Here is a 23267-nt window from a genome sequence, read left to right as displayed (position 1 = left end):
AGCGTTAGCCTGACACGTGATTGTTGTTGGTTCCTGGCCATTCTCTGAGAGTTGCCCCCCGAGGGGGATACTTCTGGCCCCGGTACTGCCCCCGGCCACCTCCACTCCCACTCGCCAGCACTCACCTGCCAACACAACTTCTGAGCTGCAGATGAGCACAACGGGGCTCCATTGCCTCAAGTTCGGGCACAGGCAGGGCAAACCCTTCCTGAACTGCTCAGGTTTTATTAGAGAAAGTTCAGGAGAAGGGGAGGGAGTGGAGGAAAACACTCCATGGTTGCGGAGTGGCAGCTGCTGCTGCTGCTGCTTCACTTAACGGAGCTCACGGGTGTGCTGCACTTCTTGGCAATTCGCTCAGGCACGTTCCAGGGTCTGTCTCAACTTTAACGGCATTAAAAGAGAAGGTTAAGAAGTGAAGTGGTTGTGCCGATCATTTACACCTTTACCGGTAGCAGCACCTTGCATTTCTCAAAAGGAACCTTTCCTGCTTTTGCCCCCACTGGGGAGCAATTTTACCCCAGTCCACTCCGACGAACACCTTTGCTGTGGAAGCGGCACTCAAACTCACAAGTTCGCGGCGGTGACGCTTTCTTTTGACTTTCCTAAGGCGCAGGTTTGCAGCGCTTCTTGGAAGCAGATGGGAACACTGCAGTTACTGACGGCCCTCCTCAGCCTCGAGATGCAGAAGGATGGAGACCGAGACAGTCAGGGAGGGCCGGGGCCTTGTCCGCTCTCAGAAACCCTCCCCAGTTTGCTCTGCACACCAGTCTCGTTGCAGAACACGCGCAGCCGCGGCTCTGGCTGGCCCTGACAGCTCACCCTTCTATCCCCTTGCCAGGAACTAGCGCACCACCGGCTACAGCTCAGCCCAAAGCCAAACCAACATAAAATTGCTCCTACGGCGACACCGCCCCACCACCAACCTCGTCTCTGGAAACCGCCACCTGATCTCTCCCTGTTTTGCTGATTAGGGGTATCAATCAAACTCGGACACCAGAGTGAAAAGCGCAGGCGTCTTTTACTAGAAATAACTAAATAATATAGCAGGATAATACAGAAAAGACAGAATAGTGCACTCAAACAAATGGGAAAATACAGGGTAATGCATCAAATCATTACTACCCGAGAGAGAGGGAATAGCGATTAAGAAAGACCCATCACCACTTGCATACGTTACCATCATCCAGACCCACAGGCGCTGGGCAGCCCCGGTTACAGCGAGGATTTGGAGAGCCTTTCCCGGCAAGTGGGAAGTCCTACGCGGTGCGTCCACCCGTAGGTGAGGCTTCCAAAGTCGCTGTGAGCGGGTCCAGCCTTATATACCCAAAAATCAGCAAGCCAGAATAGCTGGCACCTTTGAGTTGAGCGGAAATAACTGGTTTCAATCTCACATTAGATTCCCCCAGAGCCTGGCCAGGGCTCAGGGGAGAAGCTAAGGGAGTTCCTCTGCTTATCTAATTGGATTAGGTGCAAGGTCTCGCATCAGGCCACAGCGACAGACAACGGTCTCCATGACCCTGTTATTTTATCCACACACAAAGAAAGATAAATGTACATTCAAGATACCTATGTCTTCCATACGTATCTCACTAATGATTACATACTGAGTTAGCAGCTTCGGCTCAGGGCCTGTTGCTCAGGCTTCAATACTTCTACTTTTTCCATTCGAATAGGCGGTTTGTTACCACAGGTGTCTTCCCCACCGGGGCCGCGCGGCCGGCAGCGACGTCTGGACACGACACGGGTGGGGGGGCGCGAGCGCACCCGCGCGCCACGGCCAGTCCCGCCAGGCCCCGCGCCCGTCCCCACGGGCCTGCGCCCCGCCCCCGTTGCCAGGGAAGTGAGGTCACGCAGTATGGCGGCGCGGAGGCGAAGCGGGTGAGGGGTGGTCTTGCGGGGAATCCGCGTCCATCCTTCCCGGGAGCTACAGCGACGGTGCTGCCGGTCTCGCTAGTATCGAGCGGCGGAACCAAAGCCGCGATGGCCGCAGGAACCGCAGGGCTGTGAGGCAGCAGAGCGTGAGCTGGCAGGGTGGGTAGAGCGGCAGAACCGGGTCGCGGACGAACCGAGCTGCCGCCATGGAGCTGAGAGTTGGGAACCGGTACCGGCTGGGCCGGAAGATCGGGAGCGGCTCCTTCGGGGACATCTACCTGGGTAAGGAGGGTGGGTTGCTGGGTACGTTCCTGGCGGGTCTGGGGCTCTGTGGGGGACATCCCGGTCGGGCTGGGGTGGGCGCTGCTCGTTGCCGTGCCCGCTCCCAGCCCCCGGCGCGGTTGGGCTGGCGTAACCCCCGGGACCTCATTTTACCCCGGCTGGAGCTCAGGCAGCGCTCCTGTCCAAGAAATGCCCTTTGGAATGAAGTACCTTGCTCGGGGCACAGCAATGGCAATTTAATATTTCGTTGGCATCATGTCCTAATTTGTGTAGAAATCGGGAATTCTGGCTTTTTTAGCTGCTTCTTCCCATTGTTGTCTTGTGACCTTGGGCACCGTTAATCTCATCTGTAAAATGGGGATAAGGGTGTAAATCCCCTTATTTGGAAAAAAAAAAAAAAAACCAAAAGAACCCACCACGTTCAGAAAAATGTTTTTGCAAAGAGAGGTGCCTCAGGGTTAGATGGCACTGCAGTGGACTAGAAAAAATTGCTGTCACAAGGATGTTTGTTTCTCTTGCAAGGCCTAAAGAAATTACACAACTATGAATGATTAGTTTGCAGCTAAAAAAACCCTCAAATCCTTCAAAAAATCATCATAGTTCGGCTGTCCTGTTGCTTGAATGTTGCCCTAACACCTTATTCCATATATCTCATTCTGCTACTGTGATTTCTACGCAATTGTAAAATTTGCAGATTAGCATTATCTTTGCCTGTCCGTTTATGTAGCTCTATCATAATGGCTCACTGCTTCTGATTATGACAAGCAGTGGTGGGTACAAGTTTTGAAAGCAAGTATTTTTAAAATATCACTACATTCTCCAAACTCTCAAACTATAAGAAATAGGTTAAATCGAGAGAAATATAAATTTTATATCCTGCCATATAGAAACGAGTATCCCGGATTTGAAAAGTGTGGTAACTTAGAAAAGGGAGTCAAAAAGCAGGGGGAGGTGGAACTTGCAGGAGCTAAGGTATGTTAACTGCATATGCCTGGATGGTAAAAACAGTGTCACTAGGTAACGTATGTGATATGTTCGACAGTGTATGCAGTGTGAGTGGTGTTTTTTCTTCCCAGACAGCAGTGCTTCGTGTTGCAGCGCACAGCTGGCATTCCAAAATAATTTGTTAGCTAAAGCTGCTTGTTTACAGATAATGAAATACGGGTTATCCGTAATATAGATCATATGCCTGATGAAAAATCCGTTTTTCTAGCTGAAGGCAAGTGGTTGTCTAAAAGCAGAGAACATTATTCTTTCTCTGCAATGCTTGCATAAAAGATTGAAATCTATTGTGAGAAAGATGGTGGTAACGCTTGTGCAAAAGTCCTCATTAGCTACTACCATTGGGATTTTGGGGTAGAGATTAAGACAGCGGTTAAAATCTGAAAAATCTTAGATAATTGAGAAACACCTACTTTAGCATTTGACTACTGCTCAGGTAAATCGGTTCATATTGTCTATATGGTATAAATTTAAAGTGCAAGTAAAATAAACATTTTTTTATTTGTCACTTTTATCTTTATGTGTACAGCTCACACCTGTGAAGTTGCACGGAAATAATAGTTCTTTGTACTGTTGCCATGCTGCATTTTGCACAAGAATTACTCATCCTCAGTTTTTGACCTCTTCTTTTTATCTCTAAGTAGCCATTATGGATTTCCTTTTAGGGCTTGCTGCGAATGTCTTGCCTGAGCCAGTAACTAGCAGAGAGCTATATGCTTGGAAGATCCAGCTAATGTCATGGGTTCCCTTTTTCCAGGGGAAATTACTGTCTTTCACGAACTGAAGCCTTTTGTAGACCTCCATTTGGTTTACCTATCTGATAAAACAGAGATCTATGCTTTTTGTGATCATGAAATGTGGTGTGTTTTTTTTTAAAAAACAAGTTTCTACTTGGTTGTTCAAACTGTACAGTAGGATATAAGTGCCTTAAAATAGCTTCTGAAATTCTTTTGGAAGCCATTAATTTTTTTTTTAATTACACATGCCTTTTGATAGCCGGTAGTGAGTTTGTAGATTATCTCAATGTAGATTTCCAGCTCGGTTTTATGCTTTGAAAAGGAAGATTTGATTATTTTTGCCCATTTCCAGTCCCCCTGTATTTTTTTTTTAATGCGGCTACAAGGGTGTTGAAGACTTTCCAGAGTAGAGGGGAGGGACCTTCTTTCTTTTAATCAGTTCTTTGGAATATGGAGCCAATGACTCTGTTGTTATTATCATAGTTCTTTCATATTCTTTCCTGTTCTGCCTCATACCTCAAAATATGTCTTCTGGAATTTGGAATGGCCCCAGCAAAAAATTGTTTGCTTAGAATGGCAGGGTCTGTCGGACAGAATTTTGAAGTGTAAGGCACTTGTAAATGAAGGAGTGCAGACAACTTAAAATTTAGGAATTTAGTGTAGCTGCATCTTTTGACATTACCCTCAAGAGGGAGATATGAAAGGAATGGATTCCCAGATATGCTAAATAGCATAAAATATGGACAAGGGACAAGGAGGGGTGGGGAAGAGTCAGAGCAAGCACTTGTTTTGTTGCTCCGTCCATGAGGTCAAATAGATACGAGTCATGAAGGCATTGCAGTTACTGTGTTTTCATGATTTTTGCATTAACGTATATATTTTTCTTAAGAATGAATCTTGGGTTGTAAACTAGTTAAAATAATTTCCAAGGCTTTCCTTATGGTAGAGGATTTTGCAATTCCAAGTAAATGGGAATTTTGCAGTTTAAAAGAAAATACTTTCACAGCTCTAGACTCTTTTTTCACTTACAAATGGTGATTTCTCATTATACTGCTTGTTAGTACTATTTAATTGTTGGTTCTTCTCATAATACTGCTTCTCACTACTTCTCAAATATTATATTTTCCTTAAAGGAAGCTAAGCTTTTGGTGGTTACAGAGTTATTTTAGAAATTTCGTCCCAGGGTTTAAGTGGGAACAAAAGTCCCTACTTGGAGACAAGCACTAGATTGCTTGGAAGAATTATTTCTATTTTTCACCATCTCTCATTGGTTTTGCTGAACTCAGATATTTTAATTTCATTGTTTTAATATGAAAACGCTTGTCTTGAAGGAGAGGGTTTATGCAGAAGCAGAGTTCAGGCTAAGGATCTTGGCTATCTTAGGTGATAAAGACTTCTTGGGAGGAGCAACTATCCTAAGAAATGGCCTACTAGGTTGAGACCGTGGTCAAGTAGTGGTTTAATACTGTGTTGAGCGGCGTCTGATACCAATAATACAGGTCTTAGTTCTCCTCTGCAGTTTTTGCCCTAATCAAACACAGAAATCTGCAGCTCTCTGTGAAGAGATGTGTCTTTTATCATACACAAACAGCAATTTGTGTCTGTTTTGGATAGGAAAAGTTGAAGGGGGAAAAAAAAAACAAAACCAAACCAAAACCCCAAAACAACTGCATCTGTTGCTGATAAGAAACTGTCTTCAGTCCACATTTTCCTGATCTTGGCTGCTGCAGGATTGGGGAGAACAGGTAGTGAATTTAGGGATAAGCAAGAAAGGTCCCGAGTTCTGTAGTTCAAAATTAAGTTTTTTATTTGTTTGGGGTGGGAAGGTCAGTATTAGATCAGAAGATAATGCCTTCATTGTTGTATTGTTGATCTGTCCTTTCACATTTCTGGATTGATGTGCCCCATAACTCATTTAAAGTCCACCAAAATAATATATTCATAAATGGTGAAAACCTTAGATTACAGATTGAAGTTTCCAGTTGCTTCTACTGCATGATGATCAAAGTAGCCATCGGAGATCTTGCCATCTATTATGCCAGTTAAAAAGGAGTCATATGAGCCTTATTTTTCTTTGTGTCTTCCAGTTGTTCACGTTGAGGTATGCTTATTATACCTAGAGTGAGCTTCAAGTGATTTGTTTTCTTGAAGTGCATTGTGAAATGCCTAATAAATCTCGACACTGGTGTCCACTTAGAACAGCTCACTGTCCCAGCAACACTGCCTTAATATGCATGTGCACGCACACAAAAAGAGATTTTATTAACCTAACAAAAATTAAAACAGTCTTGTGTGAACTCAGATAATTCCATGCACCATCGCTTCCTTGTGAAGAGTTATGACGACCACTTTGAGGTGTGGGGTGTTAGCCTGTCTTTGCAGCCTTGGTTAGTCTGGCTTTATAGACAAAAGGCTGTAAAGCACTGAAGTAGCTCCTTAATCTCAGGAACAAGGTTCTGCAGTTATAATAGTTAGGTGAATACATTAGCTCAGTACTGTGTAGTGGTAGAAGAAAAGCATATGGAAAAACAGGTAAGCAGAAAAAATTATAATAGTGCATTTCTGTCTTAATTGCTTTGTGTGACTCTAAAAAAGGGCATTATGGAACTGGAAAAGGTACAGATAAGTAAAATGGGGAATGATTAGGAGTGATTAAAAGTGACTTCTATACAAATAATGACAAGAGGTTTTGAACTCTGAGAAGAGTTAAGGGAAAGTGAGGTAGGGTAGAAGTCTATGAAATCCTGAACATCATGGAGAAAGGGAGTAGAAGGTCACTGTTTACTGTTTCTTTCCAAACAAAACCTAGCAGATCTCAGTTTAAATGAGTGGGGATCAGAGCAAATACTAGGTGATGTACTTCATGTGATCCTAAACCATGAGGTAATGCAGAAAAGGGAAAGCCAAATTCTACAAGTAGAGAGACTCAGCGATATGTCTAAAAAGTGTCACCTTTTGCCAATTCCTGTTTCCCTGTAGTTCCTAAGTTGGTTGGCTGTGAGAGTGCATATTTTCTTGACTCTGTTTCTTTTTAAGAATGTCAGTTTTTCCCTACATACGTTTAAACTTTGAAAGTGAACAGGTAAGCCAGTTTTTCAGTCATTTGATTCCTGAAACAAGAATTTAATGAGATTTTTTTAAAGAGTTTTTGAGAGAACAGATTATTGATTCTAGATAACCTGCCTCCCATTTGGATAAAATCATAAGGTGTCAGCATACATCTGGAGTATGTTGAGGCTTAGGGAAGTTGTAGTCTCTGTTTCCAAGGCATAAGAGGAGGTGGTCTGAATTCCTACCGTTTCTTAGGTTGGTAGGGATACATGTCACACCTGTAAACATCCATTCTGAGCACTTTCTCCACAAACTGGAAGTGGAAAGACAGCCCTCAGAAGATGCAGTCGTTTGTTTTTTTTGGAATGGAATAGCAGCAGTTTTGACTTCCTGTGCTACAGTGTCTCTTAAACTGCTAGTCTGTTGGAGAGAATTGGTAAGGCTTCAGAAGAATTTTTAGGTAATTGTGGCTGAAAGTACTCAATAATCTCTGTATGTTTACCATTGAGAAGTAGTTTGTCAATATTTGTTTTGTTTCAGTCTTGACAAAGAAAATGCATCTTAAAACATATTTTGACCAATGTTTTAAATTCTTCTGGTTTTAGGAACTGATATTGCTGCTGGAGAGGAGGTTGCAATTAAGTTGGAATGTGTGAAAACCAAACATCCTCAGCTCCACATCGAGAGTAAAATCTACAAAATGATGCAGGGTGGAGGCAAGCAAATTATTTTCCTTCTTCAGTGATTTAACTGGTTTTATGTCTTTGATGTATCTGCCACCTGAAAGTATTTAATAGTTAAGATCTCTTTTGACATAAAAGGAGAAGGTGAGAAGGGTGACGGGGTAGGTAAAGAGGTACGTCAGCTCTTTTGTGAGCGATGTAGAGTAGCAGTTCCAAGTGCATGACTAGCAAAATTCATGGTAACCATTAAGATCCTCCAATGTTGCTCACAGTTCCAGGATATTAAAATGTGAAAACCTTGAGCAATGTGGAACAAAGTTTGGTCCCATCTGGCAGTACACTGATTGACTTTTGTTTCTCATGGGTCAATGAAAGACGGTAACCACTGTTGTGGAGCATTTAACCTGACTTGCTTATTATAGTAGCACAATTCTGAACTTAGTAAACTTGGGTTAATTTTTGTTAAGTATGTTAGTATTCTTCTGAGTTAAAAATATTTCCTTGCTGTGGGAATTCTAAGACAAAATGAAGTTAGTAGTAGAGAACAGGAGTGAAGCAACTTTGTAGCTACTGTGTGGTACTCTGCTATGGTAACTCACTCATATATTTTGGAATTCTGCAAATGTAAGATTCCCATGCAGTTCTGGGATATAAACTCGGTGTAGTTGAGTTTTGCTTTTGTTTCATAGTCCCTTGAATTCTTCCTAATGAGGCTGTACTTTTCATGAAGACTACATTCCACACTGTATCTCAAATGCAAAATACAGTAATCATACATCTGGAAACGGATGATAATGTGTATTTGCATTTAGTTACTTTTAAATTCCTGCCTCATTCAGTTGCTCTCTGCATGTAACCAGAGTAGCCTTCACAGAGGAAAATGCTTCCCTTATGGGCTTACTAAGGCCATGATGGTGGGTTCTTTCTGAGGATGATTGCTGTGGAAGCAGGTGGTGGAAGGTTAAGTTTCCATCTGAATAAGGGTTTCTCTGTGAAGGGAATTCAGGAAAACATAATGCATATCAAGTGAAGGCAAAAGTTTGAAATCGGTGAATTATATCACTTCACTTCCAGAACGCACAAAAATAGCTCAAAGTAAAGGCATTTGGCATTCTGAATGAGGCTACCTATGTGCAGGTTTAATTCAAAACATTTGAGCAATTCTGCAGTTTTGTGTGAAATAACTTTCCTGAGTTTCTCAATAAAGCAGGGCTAATTTTGGCGCTCTCAAGCTGAATGTATAACACATCTCATAAACAATGCTGCTTTGGTAGATTCATCAAACAGCAAATGCAGTGGAACTAGAGGAAAGACAAGAGTATGAAGCAAGGGTGAAAGTTCATTGCAAATTGAAATGGAAGAGAGAGGTATTTTATAGTGATCTTGTAGGCTTTGAAACTAAGAAGTTAATTTCTAAGGCCTTCAGTAATAATATTAGTGGTTTTTCAGTGTCTTTATTTTCAGACTTCCATTTTGCTCCTTATTGCCATCTAGGAGACTACATGAGTATTAATACTTGTAAAATACTTAAGGTTCAAATCCTGCAAAAAGGTTAAATACTTTCAAGTTACAAGCGAAGCACAAAGACTGGGGTGTTTCTGGGGAAGAGGAAAAAAAGGCTATTTTTAGACCTCTGTTGCCATAATTTTATATTGGTTCTGCTGTGAAATTACCAAACTTTTAATTTTGGAATGGCTGAAGGTAGCATAAAATACTAAGCTTCACTGTGAATACAAACATTCACAGTAATGACCCTCCTAGAATTCATCTTAAGAGCCTTGACGATTTGTGTTATGAACTGTATAAATCAAATTGTTATACTGAATAAACTGTTTCCTCCTTTCTAGTGGGTATTCCCACAATTAAGTGGTGCGGAGCTGAAGGGGACTACAATGTAATGGTGATGGAGCTGTTGGGACCGAGTCTTGAAGATCTCTTCAATTTTTGTTCAAGGAAATTTAGTCTCAAGACAGTCCTATTACTTGCTGACCAAATGGTAGGAAACTGCTTTGTTGATCTTGATAGTGCAGTGTGTTGGGATATTAAAATTTCTTGAGAGATCATAACTAACTACATTTTATTTCTGTAATTCAGAGGTGAATAGGCTGTATCATTAGAGAAAAGACTCAAAGTAAGTCTGTTTCTGTAAATACAAAGTGTCCCATCAAAAGCAATTACAGAGTCTTAATTTGATTTTTAAAAACTGAACCTGTGCTATTTGCAAACCAGGTGTTGCACTGTTCAAAGACAAAGAAATTCCCCCAAGAAAGTTTTTGGAAACAAATATAAAATAGATGCAGGGAAAGAGCTGGAGAGAAGGTTTTATCTATTGTCATCTAAATTATGTTCTCTTTAACGTCCTTACATTTTAGAATAAAAAGTTTCTTTACCTCTTTTATCATTAAGACAGGGTTGCTAGTGTTTTTATAAGAAAAAAAGTATATGCCCAGTCTCTCGATGATGATTTTTTTTTTTTCCTCTCTCTTTATTTAGATTAGTCGAATTGAGTATATTCACTCTAAGAACTTCATCCACCGAGATGTGAAGCCGGATAATTTCTTAATGGGTCTGGGGAAGAAAGGCAATCTTGTCTACATAATAGATTTTGGATTAGCAAAGAAGTATCGAGATGCTCGAACTCACCAACATATTCCATATCGTGAAAATAAAAACTTAACAGGAACTGCTCGTTACGCATCCATCAACACTCATCTTGGAATTGGTGAGCTGGGGAAAGCAATAAATAGAAATTGTAAAAGTGTCAATGCACATAATTTTAGTGCAAGTAGATGTTGCTTTAGGGAGGCATAGAAGACAGTCCCTATTTCTGGCAGCATGCTTAGCCTTGTATCTCTTGTTTGGGTGGGATTTGGTCAGTTTGTAATTCTCAGGAATTAGCACATTTTTTTTTAATAACTGCAAGGATGATAGACTTTTTATTGTACTGGATTAGTTTATCATAGGCACAGTAAGTCTCAGCTATCTCTTGTTTTTCTAAGGGTTTTTATGACAGTCTTGTTGCACAGTCTTTTGTTTTTCCAGTACAAAATGAAACCTAATGAGTCCACTTTTTTATGCTGTTGTAGAGCAATCTCGCAGAGATGACTTGGAGTCCTTGGGCTATGTACTGATGTATTTTAACCTGGGCTCCCTCCCCTGGCAGGGACTGAAAGCAGCAACAAAGAGGCAGAAATATGAACGTATCAGTGAAAAGAAAATGTCTACACCCATTGAGGTTTTGTGTAAAGGATATCCTTGTAAGTTACTCTTTTGTGGCACTAGGCCTACATGTTCATGTTTCAGTGGTATTTCTTTTTTCTTTACACTGAGTTCTACAGGTCTTTTTTCTTTTCTCTCTCTTTTTTTTCCTTTCCCCCCCACCCCCCACCATGATTGGGCACATCTGTGATAAAGATACTGTGCTTTCAAGACTGCAATCTTTGTGTTTGTAGACCATTTCTAATTATCCCTTGTCTTAACTATTAGTAAACAATTGTTGGGGTGCCCTCAAGTTGAAGGGTAGCTTGGTACGTCTGATTTATTTGTGCTGTATTTTGTGTGTATGTGTCTGTGCTGGCTGGATAACTCTAACAGACAAATAGTTTTTTGAGAAACTACCCATTTCTTCATATGTGTGGGTACTATTTCTTGGATGAATCTGGATTGTATAGTCAGATGCACCTCTTACTCATTGCAGTTCACTTGGGAATTATCATTCCAGGTTCATCAGTTTGGCCTGTTGATGGACAGCATCTGTGAGAGGCATAAGAAACCCTCCTATATCCTAGCATTATGTCTCAAAGCTGTTCTGTTTCTCAATTTGGTATTTATACCACAGCAATAACTAGGCATTTTTGAGCCCTGCAGAATGATACCTAAATCTGTTTTAAAACTTGTTAACATTAGCTGCCACCAGAGAATACTGTTGATCTTTCATGAAAAATTCTGTCTCTGTTTTTTCCACGCTCTTGGCTTCAGCAGCTAGGTATGGTAATGAGAACTATAGTTTTTGTTAGAGTTGTATGAAAGTTTATTGTCTTCGATCTGTTTCAAATGCTGCTTCATATGTGTTCATTTACATTCACTATATTTTTTTTCTCTGGGGTTAAGGCAGGGAAGACTAATCAACTTTTCTTGTGATGTTTGTTAGAATTTCTTTCTTAATGTAAATTATTAATAAATTATCTCAACCAGAAAGACTTGAACTTAAAAGCTGGTATTTTGATACTGCTATTATCTCTGGCACGTTGAATTCACAACAATATTCTTTTTTTTGCTGTTTAATATTTCATGTGCCATATAAAAACAGGTGTTCAGACTATTGCAAATCTAAAATTCTAGCATGACTTGCATAGGAAATTTGTATGGATCTCCTATTTTTTGCATGTTTTGTGTGGTAGCAGACATGAATCTTTATGTGACTTAACAACGAATAGATGCTATTCCACATCATGCAAGAAATTGAATTTAAATATATTCAAAACAAAGAAAGGCAAAAAAAAAATCTCTTTTCTTTGCTCAACTGTAGTTTTAAACCTGTCCTCCCCTCCCTCCTCCCCCAGCTGTTCATTAAAGCACACTAATATTGAGCCTTCTCTGCTGTTGACAGATGAGATCTTTGCCTACCCTATGATAGACAATTTCCTTTTCGGGGTTGACTGGATAGATGGGCTGTAGTGTTGTCTTCAGTAGATTTCTAGTATTAGGTTATTATTCTTTTTCTTATGTTTAGGAGATTCCCTGTTTGGGCTTGGGGTGGTTGGTTATTTTTTTTTTTTTGTGATTCAGAATTAAGAAAAGCAAATGTGAAGCTGAAGGAAAAAACGGGCTTTCTTTTATTACAGCTGAATTTGCCACATACTTGAATTTCTGCCGTTCTTTGCGTTTTGATGACAAACCGGACTATTCTTATCTAAGACAATTATTTAGGAACCTCTTCCACCGACAAGGGTTCTCCTATGACTATGTGTTTGACTGGAACATGCTGAAATTTGTGAGTAGCTGACATAGCTTTCTAAAACTTTTTTTTTTTTTTTTTTTTTAATACTACATTGTCAGTTTTGAGTATCTTAACTGATACTGTAAGATTGTCTTACCTTTTTCCTCCTGGAAGCTCTATTGTCTAGAAAGAAGGGTCAGGAAATGAGGAGAGGCAGGAGATCCAGGAGCCATGAGATGGGGGTTGAAAGACAACTAAGTTGAAATTACAGGGTTTTAAATGTGTAAGGCTTCTGAGATACTTCCTTCAGGGCAGTCACCAGGCTAGGTTGTGGAATTATTATCTTCGCCCATCTTGATCTTTAGCACAGATCATTTGCAACTGTTGAGGAGGTGTCCAGCTGCCATAACAGTATGTGTGTACATTAGCATCTTGAAGACTATCCCAGCAGTTGTATGAATGAAATTTATGGCAGTTCTCAAGAAATTTTACCAAAATAATTAATGCTCTATCAAGCTTCAATTCACGGGTTATCCGGTTCTTTATTTTCAGTATTTTTATCCGAATCTATAGTTGTAAGCTCAATAATCCCCCAGGTTGTTCACTAGTCTTGACCCGCAGGGCGCAAGCAGAGCGGCTGAAGATGCTGAACGTGAAAGGCGAGAACGAGAGGAAAGATTGAGACATACACGAAATCCAGCTGTGCGTGGATTACCCTCCACTGCTTCTGGCAGGCTGAGAGGGACGCAAGATGTAGCTTCTCCTACTCCTCTTACCCCAACTTCACATGCTGGTAAGTTAGCAAATACCTGGTTAGATGCATGTTGTAGACTAATTTGGAGTTTGTTCCTGGTCATTGGAAATTCAAAATTCGAATTAGGATACCTGAGTGGTCAGGGTCTGGGGGTTTTTGTTTGGTTCCCCACCCCCCACCCCACCCCCCCGGCTTGCTTTTCAGTAGATTGAGGGTAATTGTTATCAATTATTACCTGCCAACTGCTACTTAGATTTCTGTTAATGTAAAACAGAGGCCTTGATTTCTCTTGTTTGACTGTGGAAGTTTTATATGCAAACAGTGAGGGTCTGATTTTTCCAGTGACCATGTTGTAATCCTGTTTCTCATTATGAGACTCTAATGTGTTTTTTCTTACAGCCAACACCTCTCCTCGGCCAGTGTCTGGTATGGAACGAGAAAGGAAAGTGAGCATGAGATTGCATCGTGGTGCCCCAGTCAATATCTCATCATCTGACTTAACAGGCCGACAAGATACCTCTCGCATGTCAACTTCGCAGGTAAAAAAACATTTCTTGTAATGGAGAAATGAGGATGATTTGATAAAGTTAATTTGCCAAAAGAGCATATCAGCTAGTTGATGATTTTTACAGATGATGTTAACTCATAAATACTTGACATTTTAACTGGATGTTTGTGATGTGGCTGTAGACTACTGTTAAGGAAAAAATAATTTATTTTTTTCTTTTTTACCTTGGCAGCAATAAGTAAAATACTCAAAGTAATACACAGTCATTTGTGTATGAGATGATGCAAAATCATCTGTTTTCAGTGAGGAAGCAGAGTAACTTAGAGGCAGTTGTGAGTTATGTTTCCAAATCAGTAGAGCAGAGAATATTGGTGCAGAATAGACAAGAAGTAGTTGGTGAAGAACAGAAAAGCGCAAAAGTGAGGACATGTTGTAGTGCAGTACTGTAATTCAGAGCAGATAAGAAGCCACATACATGGATAATGGATAGGTTGCAGAAGGGTCATCTGAAGAGGATGGCAGGAGGTTGAAAGATAAAGTGATTCATAGCCATAGTCAGCACTGAAATCATCCTCAGTGGTCACAGTGACTTAGCAAAGAGATTTTAGGAATGCTTCTTTTTAAGACTGACAAACAATGTTTAAATATATTTTTAACTGTTTATGCTATAGCTGAAACATTCCTTTTTCAGGGTGTTCACACAGACTTGTTCTGAGTAGTGTGTGGCCTGGCTTTGCACAGCTTAACTTGAGTCTTACTCACAGAATGGGGAATCACCTGTACTGTAGACATACTGCAACACTACAGGGCGGGCGGTCTGTTAGGTGGACTGCTGCAGATGCCTAGGGGTTTTTCCATCACGCCTCAACACTGTCTTGGAGTTCTAACTGCATGATTTTTGCCGTGGACTCATTTTATTCCTTGTTGACAGAGCATATTATTGATAAAAATTAACTCCATTCCTTTTGGCTTCATCATTTAATTGACAGAATTAATTATTTTGGCTAGTAAGTGGTTTTATATTTAAAATATTACTGCTAAAGAGAATGCTCTTTTAGATGGAGGCCAGGTGGGTATCTCTAAAGAAGACTGAGGGTGAACTGGATTGGAGAAACAATTCTGCTGTAACAAAAGTGAAGTGGGTTTTTCTGGGTTGGTTTTCAGTTTGAATCAATTATTTCACCATGTAACTGCACAAATGTTTATGCTTGCGCAAGGGATGAACAGTTCGGGAGCAGGAAATGACTGGACGAGAATAGGAGATGGGTGAGGTTTTCTCTGTTGGTGGCAGTTTTTGGCAGCTTAAATTGTTCACTGAACTACAATTATTGCCACCAGAATTTCTCACATTGAAATATTTTATGGCTGAAGTTTGTAAGCAGTATGAAAACAAAGAGGGTAGAACTGTGCATAGTTACAGATCTTGTAAATACGCATAAATGCCTGATAGAAGGGTGTAAAGAAGGTGCAGCCAGACTCTTCTCAGCAGTATGCAGTGAATGGACAACAGACAGTGGACACAAACTGAAATTTAACAAATTCCATTTAGACATAAGAAAAAACTTTTTTACTGTGAGGGTGGGCAAGGACTGGAACAGGTTGCCCTAAGAGGTTGTGGAGTCTCCCTCTTCCACATTACTCAGAACCCAGTTGGACATTGTACTGAGTGGCCTGCTCTAGTTCACTGCACTTTGGGTAGTGGGATTGGACTAGATGATCTCCAGGGGTCCCTTCTGACCTTGGCTGTTCTGTGAGGCTGTGATGCTGAGTTCCCCCTGAACATTTACTCAAATGTAAAGATGTTTTCCTGGTACAGTGAGTATGCCCAGGGTTTGTCTCTGGGATTCCGAGCAAATCTCGGATGGCTTGTCTCTGTTACCAGTCAGATAAACGATTGATGGAAGTAACAGAAATAAGTGCAGTTATGTTACTTGACTATGCTAGAAGAGAGTGTATCTTTCATTCTTTTGCTATGTTACTGCTATGTAGCTCAGCGTGCATGTGACACTTCTAAACATTGTAAGGTATGAGTAATCCAGTTGGGTTTGCAGATACATTTGAGTTCCCATTGTAAAATGGGAATACCCTGAGATTGTGTAGGACTGTGGGGTTTTTTTGAGTAGTCTTTGAATATCCAGATGTATAATTTGTGGTGTGGGCCAAGAGTAGAGTCTGACTTAATGACACATTTTCATACCCGCTCTTTTTAACACTCTGCTCCAAGTGTGGGATCATTCAGTTGACTTCTTTATAATCCCAGTAGCAGCCTAGTTGAGATCTTCTCTGTGTTTGTTAGAATTAATCATTCATCATCTGTTGTCTTCATTTAGATCTTATCAAGGCAGTGAACCACTGCTGTTCTCCTCTCATGGTGGCTGAGTAACAGTGTGGGACTGTAGTATAAGTTAAACAGCTTCCCATGGGCCTTTCGGGTTTGGAAGGCAAGAGAGATTGACTTAGACTTTACCTTGTAACATTTCCCCTTGAGCTTGTTAGAGAAAATTCGCTTTTCATTTTCCCAGTTGTCGCTTACTCTGTAGCAGGCAAGGTGGCTCAAGTTACAAGTTTTCATACCTTATGCTCTTAACTGTCTTCATAACTTTAAAGTAGTTCTTCCATGATCAAAGTTTATCCTTAGATGTTAACCAGATTAATAATTAAAGCCGTGTGTTTCCCGTTATCTTTATACCTTGTTCTTAGTCAGGAAAACCGAAAGTATCCAACTTGCATGGCAAGGTGATTAAGGAGAATTTTGATTGGCTAGGTGTAAGAATAGAGAAGATCGTCCATACCACTTCTTATCAGGAGAACAGTAAAGAACAGCAATGATTTGTCCATGTTCATTCCGAGTGTGTTAGTTTCCTTTGTAAGGCTTAAGTAAATACGCTCGGTGTTCCTTTTTCAGGAAACATTTAGACCATACTCGTGGTAGAAAGCAGCTTTTAAAGTTTGCTATGCAGATCTACAGATGTCTTATGTTAAGAACTACATTTGTTAGAGTTGATATAAATAACAAATTCATTTTGTTAATTTATTTGGATGCCTTGGTTTGGCAAGGCAACCCTGCATCTGTAATCTCCACCTCTCATCATCTAGAGGAAGGACTACTGCTTGTTAAACTCTGGGCAATGGAAATGTGCAGAGGTTAGTTACTCAAAGAAATAATGAAAGCTACTTACCTCTAAGTAGAGTTCTTAAAGATGACTCCGCGTTTTCAATCTTTCTTTTTTCCAAAATGAGTTCTGATCAGTTCAGTCTGAAACTGAAAACTAAGGCTGGGGATGTAGGTAATATGAACCAAAACTCTCTTATGGAAAATAGGTCTTCTCAGAAAAATTTAACACTCATGGAAAAATGGTAATTGGTAAGGATAGCAGGATAGAAATCGTGTGTATTCCCCACCTTCAAGGTATTGTCCACATAGTACCTAAATCATTCTCATTAGAAGGACTAACACTTTGTAACACTTAAGTAACAACTAGCATGTCTACAAAACGGTTTGTGAAGCTTGTGTTTCTAATGAAATTACGTAAATTCTATGACACATATTATTCAGTACTTTTCTCGATTATATGGAAGTGAATGCAACAACTAAAAACCTGAAAGTTATGAGATGTTTGACAGCGATAAACATTAGTGAGAGCTGAGCAGTCAGGTAAAGCCTATTCAACTAAAATGTGTATTACTGCAGTACTCCAAAACCTGATTAGGATGAAGGAGTGAATCCCATTGTCTTACATGTGGGAACTGTATCTGTGGTAAGCAACAACTGAGGAGGCTTTAAGCGTAATGTTGGAGAGGTTAGTGTGATGTCATAATGAAAGGGCGTCATTTCATCCTTGAATCTATATGATACAGTAATGAACAGAAATTGAGAGGTTATCTCATGTCATTAATGAGACGGATGCTGGAATATTATGCTTAGTTCAGTTCTCAGTATCTTCAATTGTTGGAAAACAGAGAAGAGCCATAAAAATTGAGCTTAGGGAAAGAGATTGTACAATGCAAGTGTTTCAGATTAGCATCTTTCAGTTTGTCTGAAAGGTAAGAGATCATCTTGAGTTAGTTGGTGTAGCATTTTAGAGACAATGACTTTAACAGGAACTGACGTTTATGCGAAAAATGTGAAGAACCTATTGCTTAAAATTAAAACCACACACATTTAAAGAAAAGCGAAACAGGGATCTAAGTGAAGGCAGTTAGCCACTGAAACAGCTTCTAAAAGAAGTAGATCATCTGTCCCCTTTGCATCAAAACTGGATTCATTTCTAGGTGGTGTATTTGGGTCTAAAGCAAGCCTAAATTACAGGTCTCTGTGGAGTGAAGAGTTGTGATCTGTGCTGAACAGAAAATCATACCAGCTGTTAAAAAAATCCTTCTGCTCTTAAGCTCTATGAGTGAATTGTTCACTAAGTCTCCTTTACATAGTCAGTCTTTAAGAAACATAGTAAAGGAGTTAGTAAAGGAGGTCATGAGCATTCCAGTAAACACTGCTTTGAATCAGTTCTGTTGATCCACGTTGCACAGACTACATCCCAAAAGCAGTGATCATCTCAAAGAGTCTAGTTATGGGTGAGTAGCCTTCATTTCCTTTCACAGAAGGTTCGATCCGACTGCTCATGGTATACAGTAAGTTGTTTAATTTTTCTTCCTGAATGTAGCATGTTCAGCACTCAACAGTCAAAACTGTGCATAATTCCTACTGGTAATAGAGGTGTTCTCTCCATAGTTGGAAGAAAAGATTGGAATGCTGCACAAATAAATATTTGATTAAGTCTCTTTGAAAGGAGAAGTTCTCAGAAGATTGTAGCCAACACTGCCAATGACCAACTTAAGTGTTGTGCTGCTTCCCTGGGGGGAAAAGCGACATACTTCCAATGCCTCTGCATTTTCCATCTCCTCATGAGCAAATCTTTCTCCATATATCCATCTTAATAGGCATCATACTCTGCGTTGTTCTTCTGACCCTGTCAGCTTTCTTTGAGGAATAATGCTTTGTTCCTTTTACGTATCTCTTAATATGATAGAAATGTCTTATAGAAGTCTGAAGTCAGAGCTCCTCAAAAGATACATTTGCTACTGCAAGTTTAGGTTGAATATTTGTTAGACATCTTTATATATTGGGGCAGTGGAACTGTTACAAATTGCTGTCTTTTCCCCTACCTCAGAATAGCATTCCTTTCGAACACCATGGCAAGTAGCTGCTCGTCTCCTTTCGTTGGAAGGCAGCACTGGGTGAGTGCTTCTCATTAGACACCAAAACTTTGTATGGGATGGGGAAAAAAATCTTTGGAAACATCCAACTTTGCTTCTTCTCCTCACATTATCTCATAGTTGTACTTGTGCCTTCCGGTCAGATGCTTGATGGAGCATTGATTTTTTTTCTAGCTTAAAAGTAAACGTCCTTCCAAAAGTTGAATTATTGCTGTTGTTCCACTTGGACTCTCAAGCAGAATTGACAAAAATAGTGACTTAAAAAGTCCCTAAAATTGTTCAAGCATGAACAATAAAATAAAATAACCAAGTCTAAATTTTAGCTGTTTGAGAATTACATGTCTTTCCAGGGATGTTCATGCATCAGTGTGTCATCCATTCAAAACCAGATCTGCTTCAGAATCGTAAATCCAAAATACTAGCATGAAGACTTAATTGACTATATTACTCAAATGAGGCTCTGTCTTGTCGTGAATGGAATGTCCTGCTACAGCCGTATCCATTTTTCACTGTTTTATATTCTTCTTTATTCCTTATGATCTGTCATTTTAAAAATATTCAGATCTATATTGAAAAAATGTTCACATGCTAATGAGAATAGTTTGAACATGAGCATCTTGGAGGTAGACAGACTTGGATTTGGGTTTTTAGAACTTCTTTCCACTGTTCAGTACAGTAGAAGTTTCTGCCTTTCTGTGTGCAGCTTTTGGCTTTTTAGTCTGTTCTGCTTTGGCAATAACAGGTTTCATCAGGGAAATAACAAGTTTCAGTTGGAATCTGAACCTTGATGGCTGAAGGATGCTTTCTTAAGTATTTCAGGAGCTTCTTTGCTTTGCTTCTTATTAAAAAAAGGCTGTGAGATTTTTCTGTTCCTTAATAAATTCTGTTGTATAACTCCGTCTGCTGCCTCACTTTCTCTATAAAGCCTAAGCTTGCACTAATCCTGTATCTCTAGTTGGTGAAGAATCCTGCTATTCCTCTTCTGTTTTCTCCTCCCGCTTTGTGTGCTTGGCTGACTGTGCACAAGCTGCTTTGTAAACAGTTTGTAACATTAAAGACATCCAACTGTAAATGGCAGCTTAACACTTTAAAGTCCAATTATCAGACCTTAGTCAAAAATAAAAAAATGTATAAAAAAATTTTTGAAAAGCCAAACCTAAAGCTTTGCATTGGAAAGCTTGTGCGTGTGAGATATGTAGATTCTGGTCTGCTCAGGGTTGCATTGGTTGGCCTTTACTGTATGCCTTACTATTTGTAGCTGTTTACAACAAATTAATACAGAATACTGATTCAGCTACTTAGACATTTCTCGCTTCTTAAATTGCAGTGATGTGTGGTGGTTTTTCACTTTCACAGTGAAAGTGTTATTGAAATAATGTTACACTGTTACGGAAATAGGTCAAGCTATGGAAATTAATGAAGTGTCTTTTAACACAGTGTCCCATGAAAAATTAAAAGCTATTGAAAATAATTACATTTTTTCTAAACTTCTTAATGGGATTCCCCCCCCCCCCAAATTATCCACTGATTCTATTTCTACACATTGGTAGTGTTTTCATCTGGTTTGTTCTTTCTTCTGTGCATGTTTATGCTCTGTTTACTTTTCTTCAAAACATCCCCTCTGGCTGGAAAGGTGACTTTTCCATGTTAACTTCTAATAAAGGAGGAAAATACAGGGAACTTCGTGTAGCTACAGGTGGGTGCAAAACATTGTATAGTTCATTGGATTTTAAATTCATGCACTTTTGGCAATGATTTATTTAAAAGTACATTGAGAGCCACTAGTATGTTAACTAGAAGGATATGTGCTGATGTTGTCTTGTTTTTTGGCTTTGGTAGATTCCTGCTCGGGTAACTACCAGTGTTCTCCAGTCTGCTGTGCACCGATGAAAATTATTTTGCCATGGAGGGCAGATAATGCATGGCTGATCTCCTATGTTACCAATGGCTTTACTAGCAAAAATACCCTAAACTAGAGCGGAACCATTACAATTGGAGTTCTCCATGTGACTTAAAAAGCACTTGGAGGAACATGGACAGACTCCAGCAGCTGCCATTCCAGGACGCTTTTGCCAGAAACCCAATGACCTTAAGAGAACCCTGTGGTAACAGGGCTGGAAAAGAAAGATGGTTTACAGAGTTGACCGCCTGTTATCGGATGGCCATTTCAGTTTTCCCTCCACAGGCGGCAGACTTTACCCCCTTTTTATTATTCTACTGTAACTATAAATCTTTTACTTGGTTTAAGAAAGTTTTTTGTATCATTTTGCTAAAATTATTGGCTTAATTCTCTGTAAAGAACTCTTGATTTTGTCTGATTTAAAAATGTAGTATATAAACAAACCTAAACTACAGACATTGACTCGTAATTTCTTGTTTAAAAAAAATTAGTTTGGCAGGGAACATCTAAGTGAATCAAAACCATCTGACTTTATTTAAAATGTTTACTTATTTGTATGGTCCCATTCTGACTGAGACGGTTTTCTCATGAAATTTTTAAAACTGCTAGAATTTTACTTTGCTGTTTGCTGTCTTCATTCACACTTAACATTTAACTTTCCATGTAACAAAAAGAATTTTTAATGCTAGTTCTTTTTCATAAAAGAGGAAAACTAAATACCCTGCAGGAGAGTCTAAGTATAGTAGAGATGGTGATAATGGATTTCTTTCTTTGTAAAGAATATGAGGGACAAAGTGGAAGACTGGCATTTGAGGGATTTAGAATTTGAAAGATTGTCCTATCTCTCTGCTTAGTTTGGGTAAATGGATAGTTTAAAACATTGGTTTTATTGGTAAAATTTTGTTTCCTGCACTCTGAGGCTGGTTAGCTTGGAGGGTATTGCAAGTGGAAAATACACATTGCTTCTGAATCTTCAGTGAATTTGAATGTTTCATTCAGCATCTACATGTTTAAAAAGAAAGAAATAGATTCAGGCCTTCTGTTTCATGCCAAGACTCAAAAAAGGAATTCTTCTTAAAAAAACAAACAAACAACAGAACAACCTATTCTTGCTGTGAGAATTTTTACAATTCGGGTGCATACCATATGTAATTCTCAACTGTATTGAACCTGAGTATGCCCAGAATCATTAGCTAGGAATGAATGACTCAAGATGCTTAGGTTGTCCAAAAACTGTTGCAGGTGCTGCTAACACCTGTTGGTTATGGAATATGGGAGATTCTTCATATTGTTTGTTACTGTAAACGGTCTCATAAAATAAAAGTAGGTATGCTGTCCTCATAGTACTTGGAACATTATCAGAAGTACTGTTTATACTAGTATGACTGAAATAATGGGAAGTTCCATGTTGGAAATGAAAAGTATATACAGAGATTTTGTTTGAACAGTTAGCTATTTTGAGAAATTCTTCCTTGCTTGAAAACAGATTTTTTTTTTTTTTAAAGGCCTATTGGTCTTCAAAGTTTTACGAAGAGTAATTTTTATTGTTTTGGTGTTTACAAATTCAGATTTGCCCCTCTCAAAAGTCCACGTATTAAGTATTAGTCGCTCTTCTTTGGATGCTTTCAGAACATTAGCTACTTGCTTGTGTGTACTCTGGGTCTTGACTGGGGAAAACCTGTGTTTGGGGAGAGTATAGTGGAAAAGCTTAAGAGTTTGATCCATGGATAAGTTTGCATAAGAGAATTATTTCCTCAGTTACTATAAACTTCAGTATTTTAGGCTTGTGCACTACCATGTGAACAGTTCTACACTTCACTGTGCTTTCCTTGTAAATATCTGTGGTTAATAATGTACTGTTAGAGGGACTCACAAAGGCAGCCTCTTTCTCTGTATCTGGAACATTAGATTGCTGTACTATACTTAAAAGTTGACTGCAGACTTCTAGAATTGTACTCACTTGTGGGCAATTTTTGTCCTTCATAATAGTTAAATTCCATCATGCGGAAAATAGACTGTCTGTATAAACCTATGTATTGGAAACCAGTATTTCAGAGCACTTCATTTGTACTACCACTGTATTTGTGTACTTTAACAATTGTGTAAATACATTCATAATAACTTCTATTCTTCTTTGGTGTAACTTACTTGCAATGAATCCCTACTCTTGGTGTAACTTCTTTCTTTCCTCCTTTTTTTTTTTTTTTTAAGGGGTTTCTGTACTTACAAAGAGCGCTGTGAGTTGCAAACACTTGTCATGGTACTAAAACTTTCACTTGAATTTTTGGTAGTCCTGGTCAGAATGCAGCAGTTAGGGTATACAGG

The 23267-nt window shown here is 39.5% G+C and overlaps 1 protein-coding gene across 4 annotated transcripts; it reads left to right on the top strand.

The window, feature by feature from the left end:
* The first annotated feature begins 1852 nt into the window (after positions 1 to 1852).
* Positions 1853 to 23067, top strand: CSNK1D (casein kinase 1 delta). Of its 4 annotated transcripts, none has more exons than XR_012631582.1 (11): positions 1853 to 2154; positions 7550 to 7660; positions 9475 to 9623; positions 10121 to 10349; positions 10714 to 10884; positions 12472 to 12620; positions 13188 to 13359; positions 13720 to 13859; positions 18997 to 19063; positions 20706 to 20738; positions 20882 to 23067. XR_012631582.1 is itself a non-coding variant. In XM_074889410.1 (10 exons), the coding sequence occupies exons 1-9, from the start codon at positions 2079 to 2081 to the stop codon at positions 19027 to 19029; spliced, it is 1230 nt and encodes a 409-aa protein (XP_074745511.1). In that variant the 5' UTR covers positions 1853 to 2078; the 3' UTR covers positions 19030 to 19063; positions 20882 to 23067. The 4 variants fall into 4 exon arrangements, 2 of the variants coding, with proteins under 2 accessions (XP_074745511.1, XP_074745510.1); XR_012631581.1 differs by having other exon boundaries at positions 20676 to 20738; XM_074889410.1 differs by lacking the exon at positions 20706 to 20738.
* Positions 23068 to 23267: the final 200 nt, after the last annotated feature.

Source organism: Strix uralensis, chromosome 19, assembly GCF_047716275.1.
Source record: "Strix uralensis isolate ZFMK-TIS-50842 chromosome 19, bStrUra1, whole genome shotgun sequence".
Classification (NCBI taxonomy): Eukaryota; Metazoa; Chordata; class Aves; order Strigiformes; family Strigidae; genus Strix; species Strix uralensis.
Note: the sequence above shows the minus strand (reverse complement) of the source record. Positions and strands in the feature narration are given on the sequence as shown.

Excerpts from the sequence above, each read along its gene's own strand:
- CSNK1D (XM_074889409.1), top strand. The coding sequence starts at position 2,079 with ATGGAGCTGAGAGTTGGGAACCGGTACCGGCTGGGCCGGAAGATCGGG. Across the intron at positions 10,885-12,471 it reads TTTGTGTAAAGGATATCCTT|CTGAATTTGCCACATACTTG; the intron begins GTAAGTTACTCT and ends CTTTTATTACAG. Across the intron at positions 12,621-13,187 it reads ACTGGAACATGCTGAAATTT|GGCGCAAGCAGAGCGGCTGA; the intron begins GTGAGTAGCTGA and ends CTTGACCCGCAG.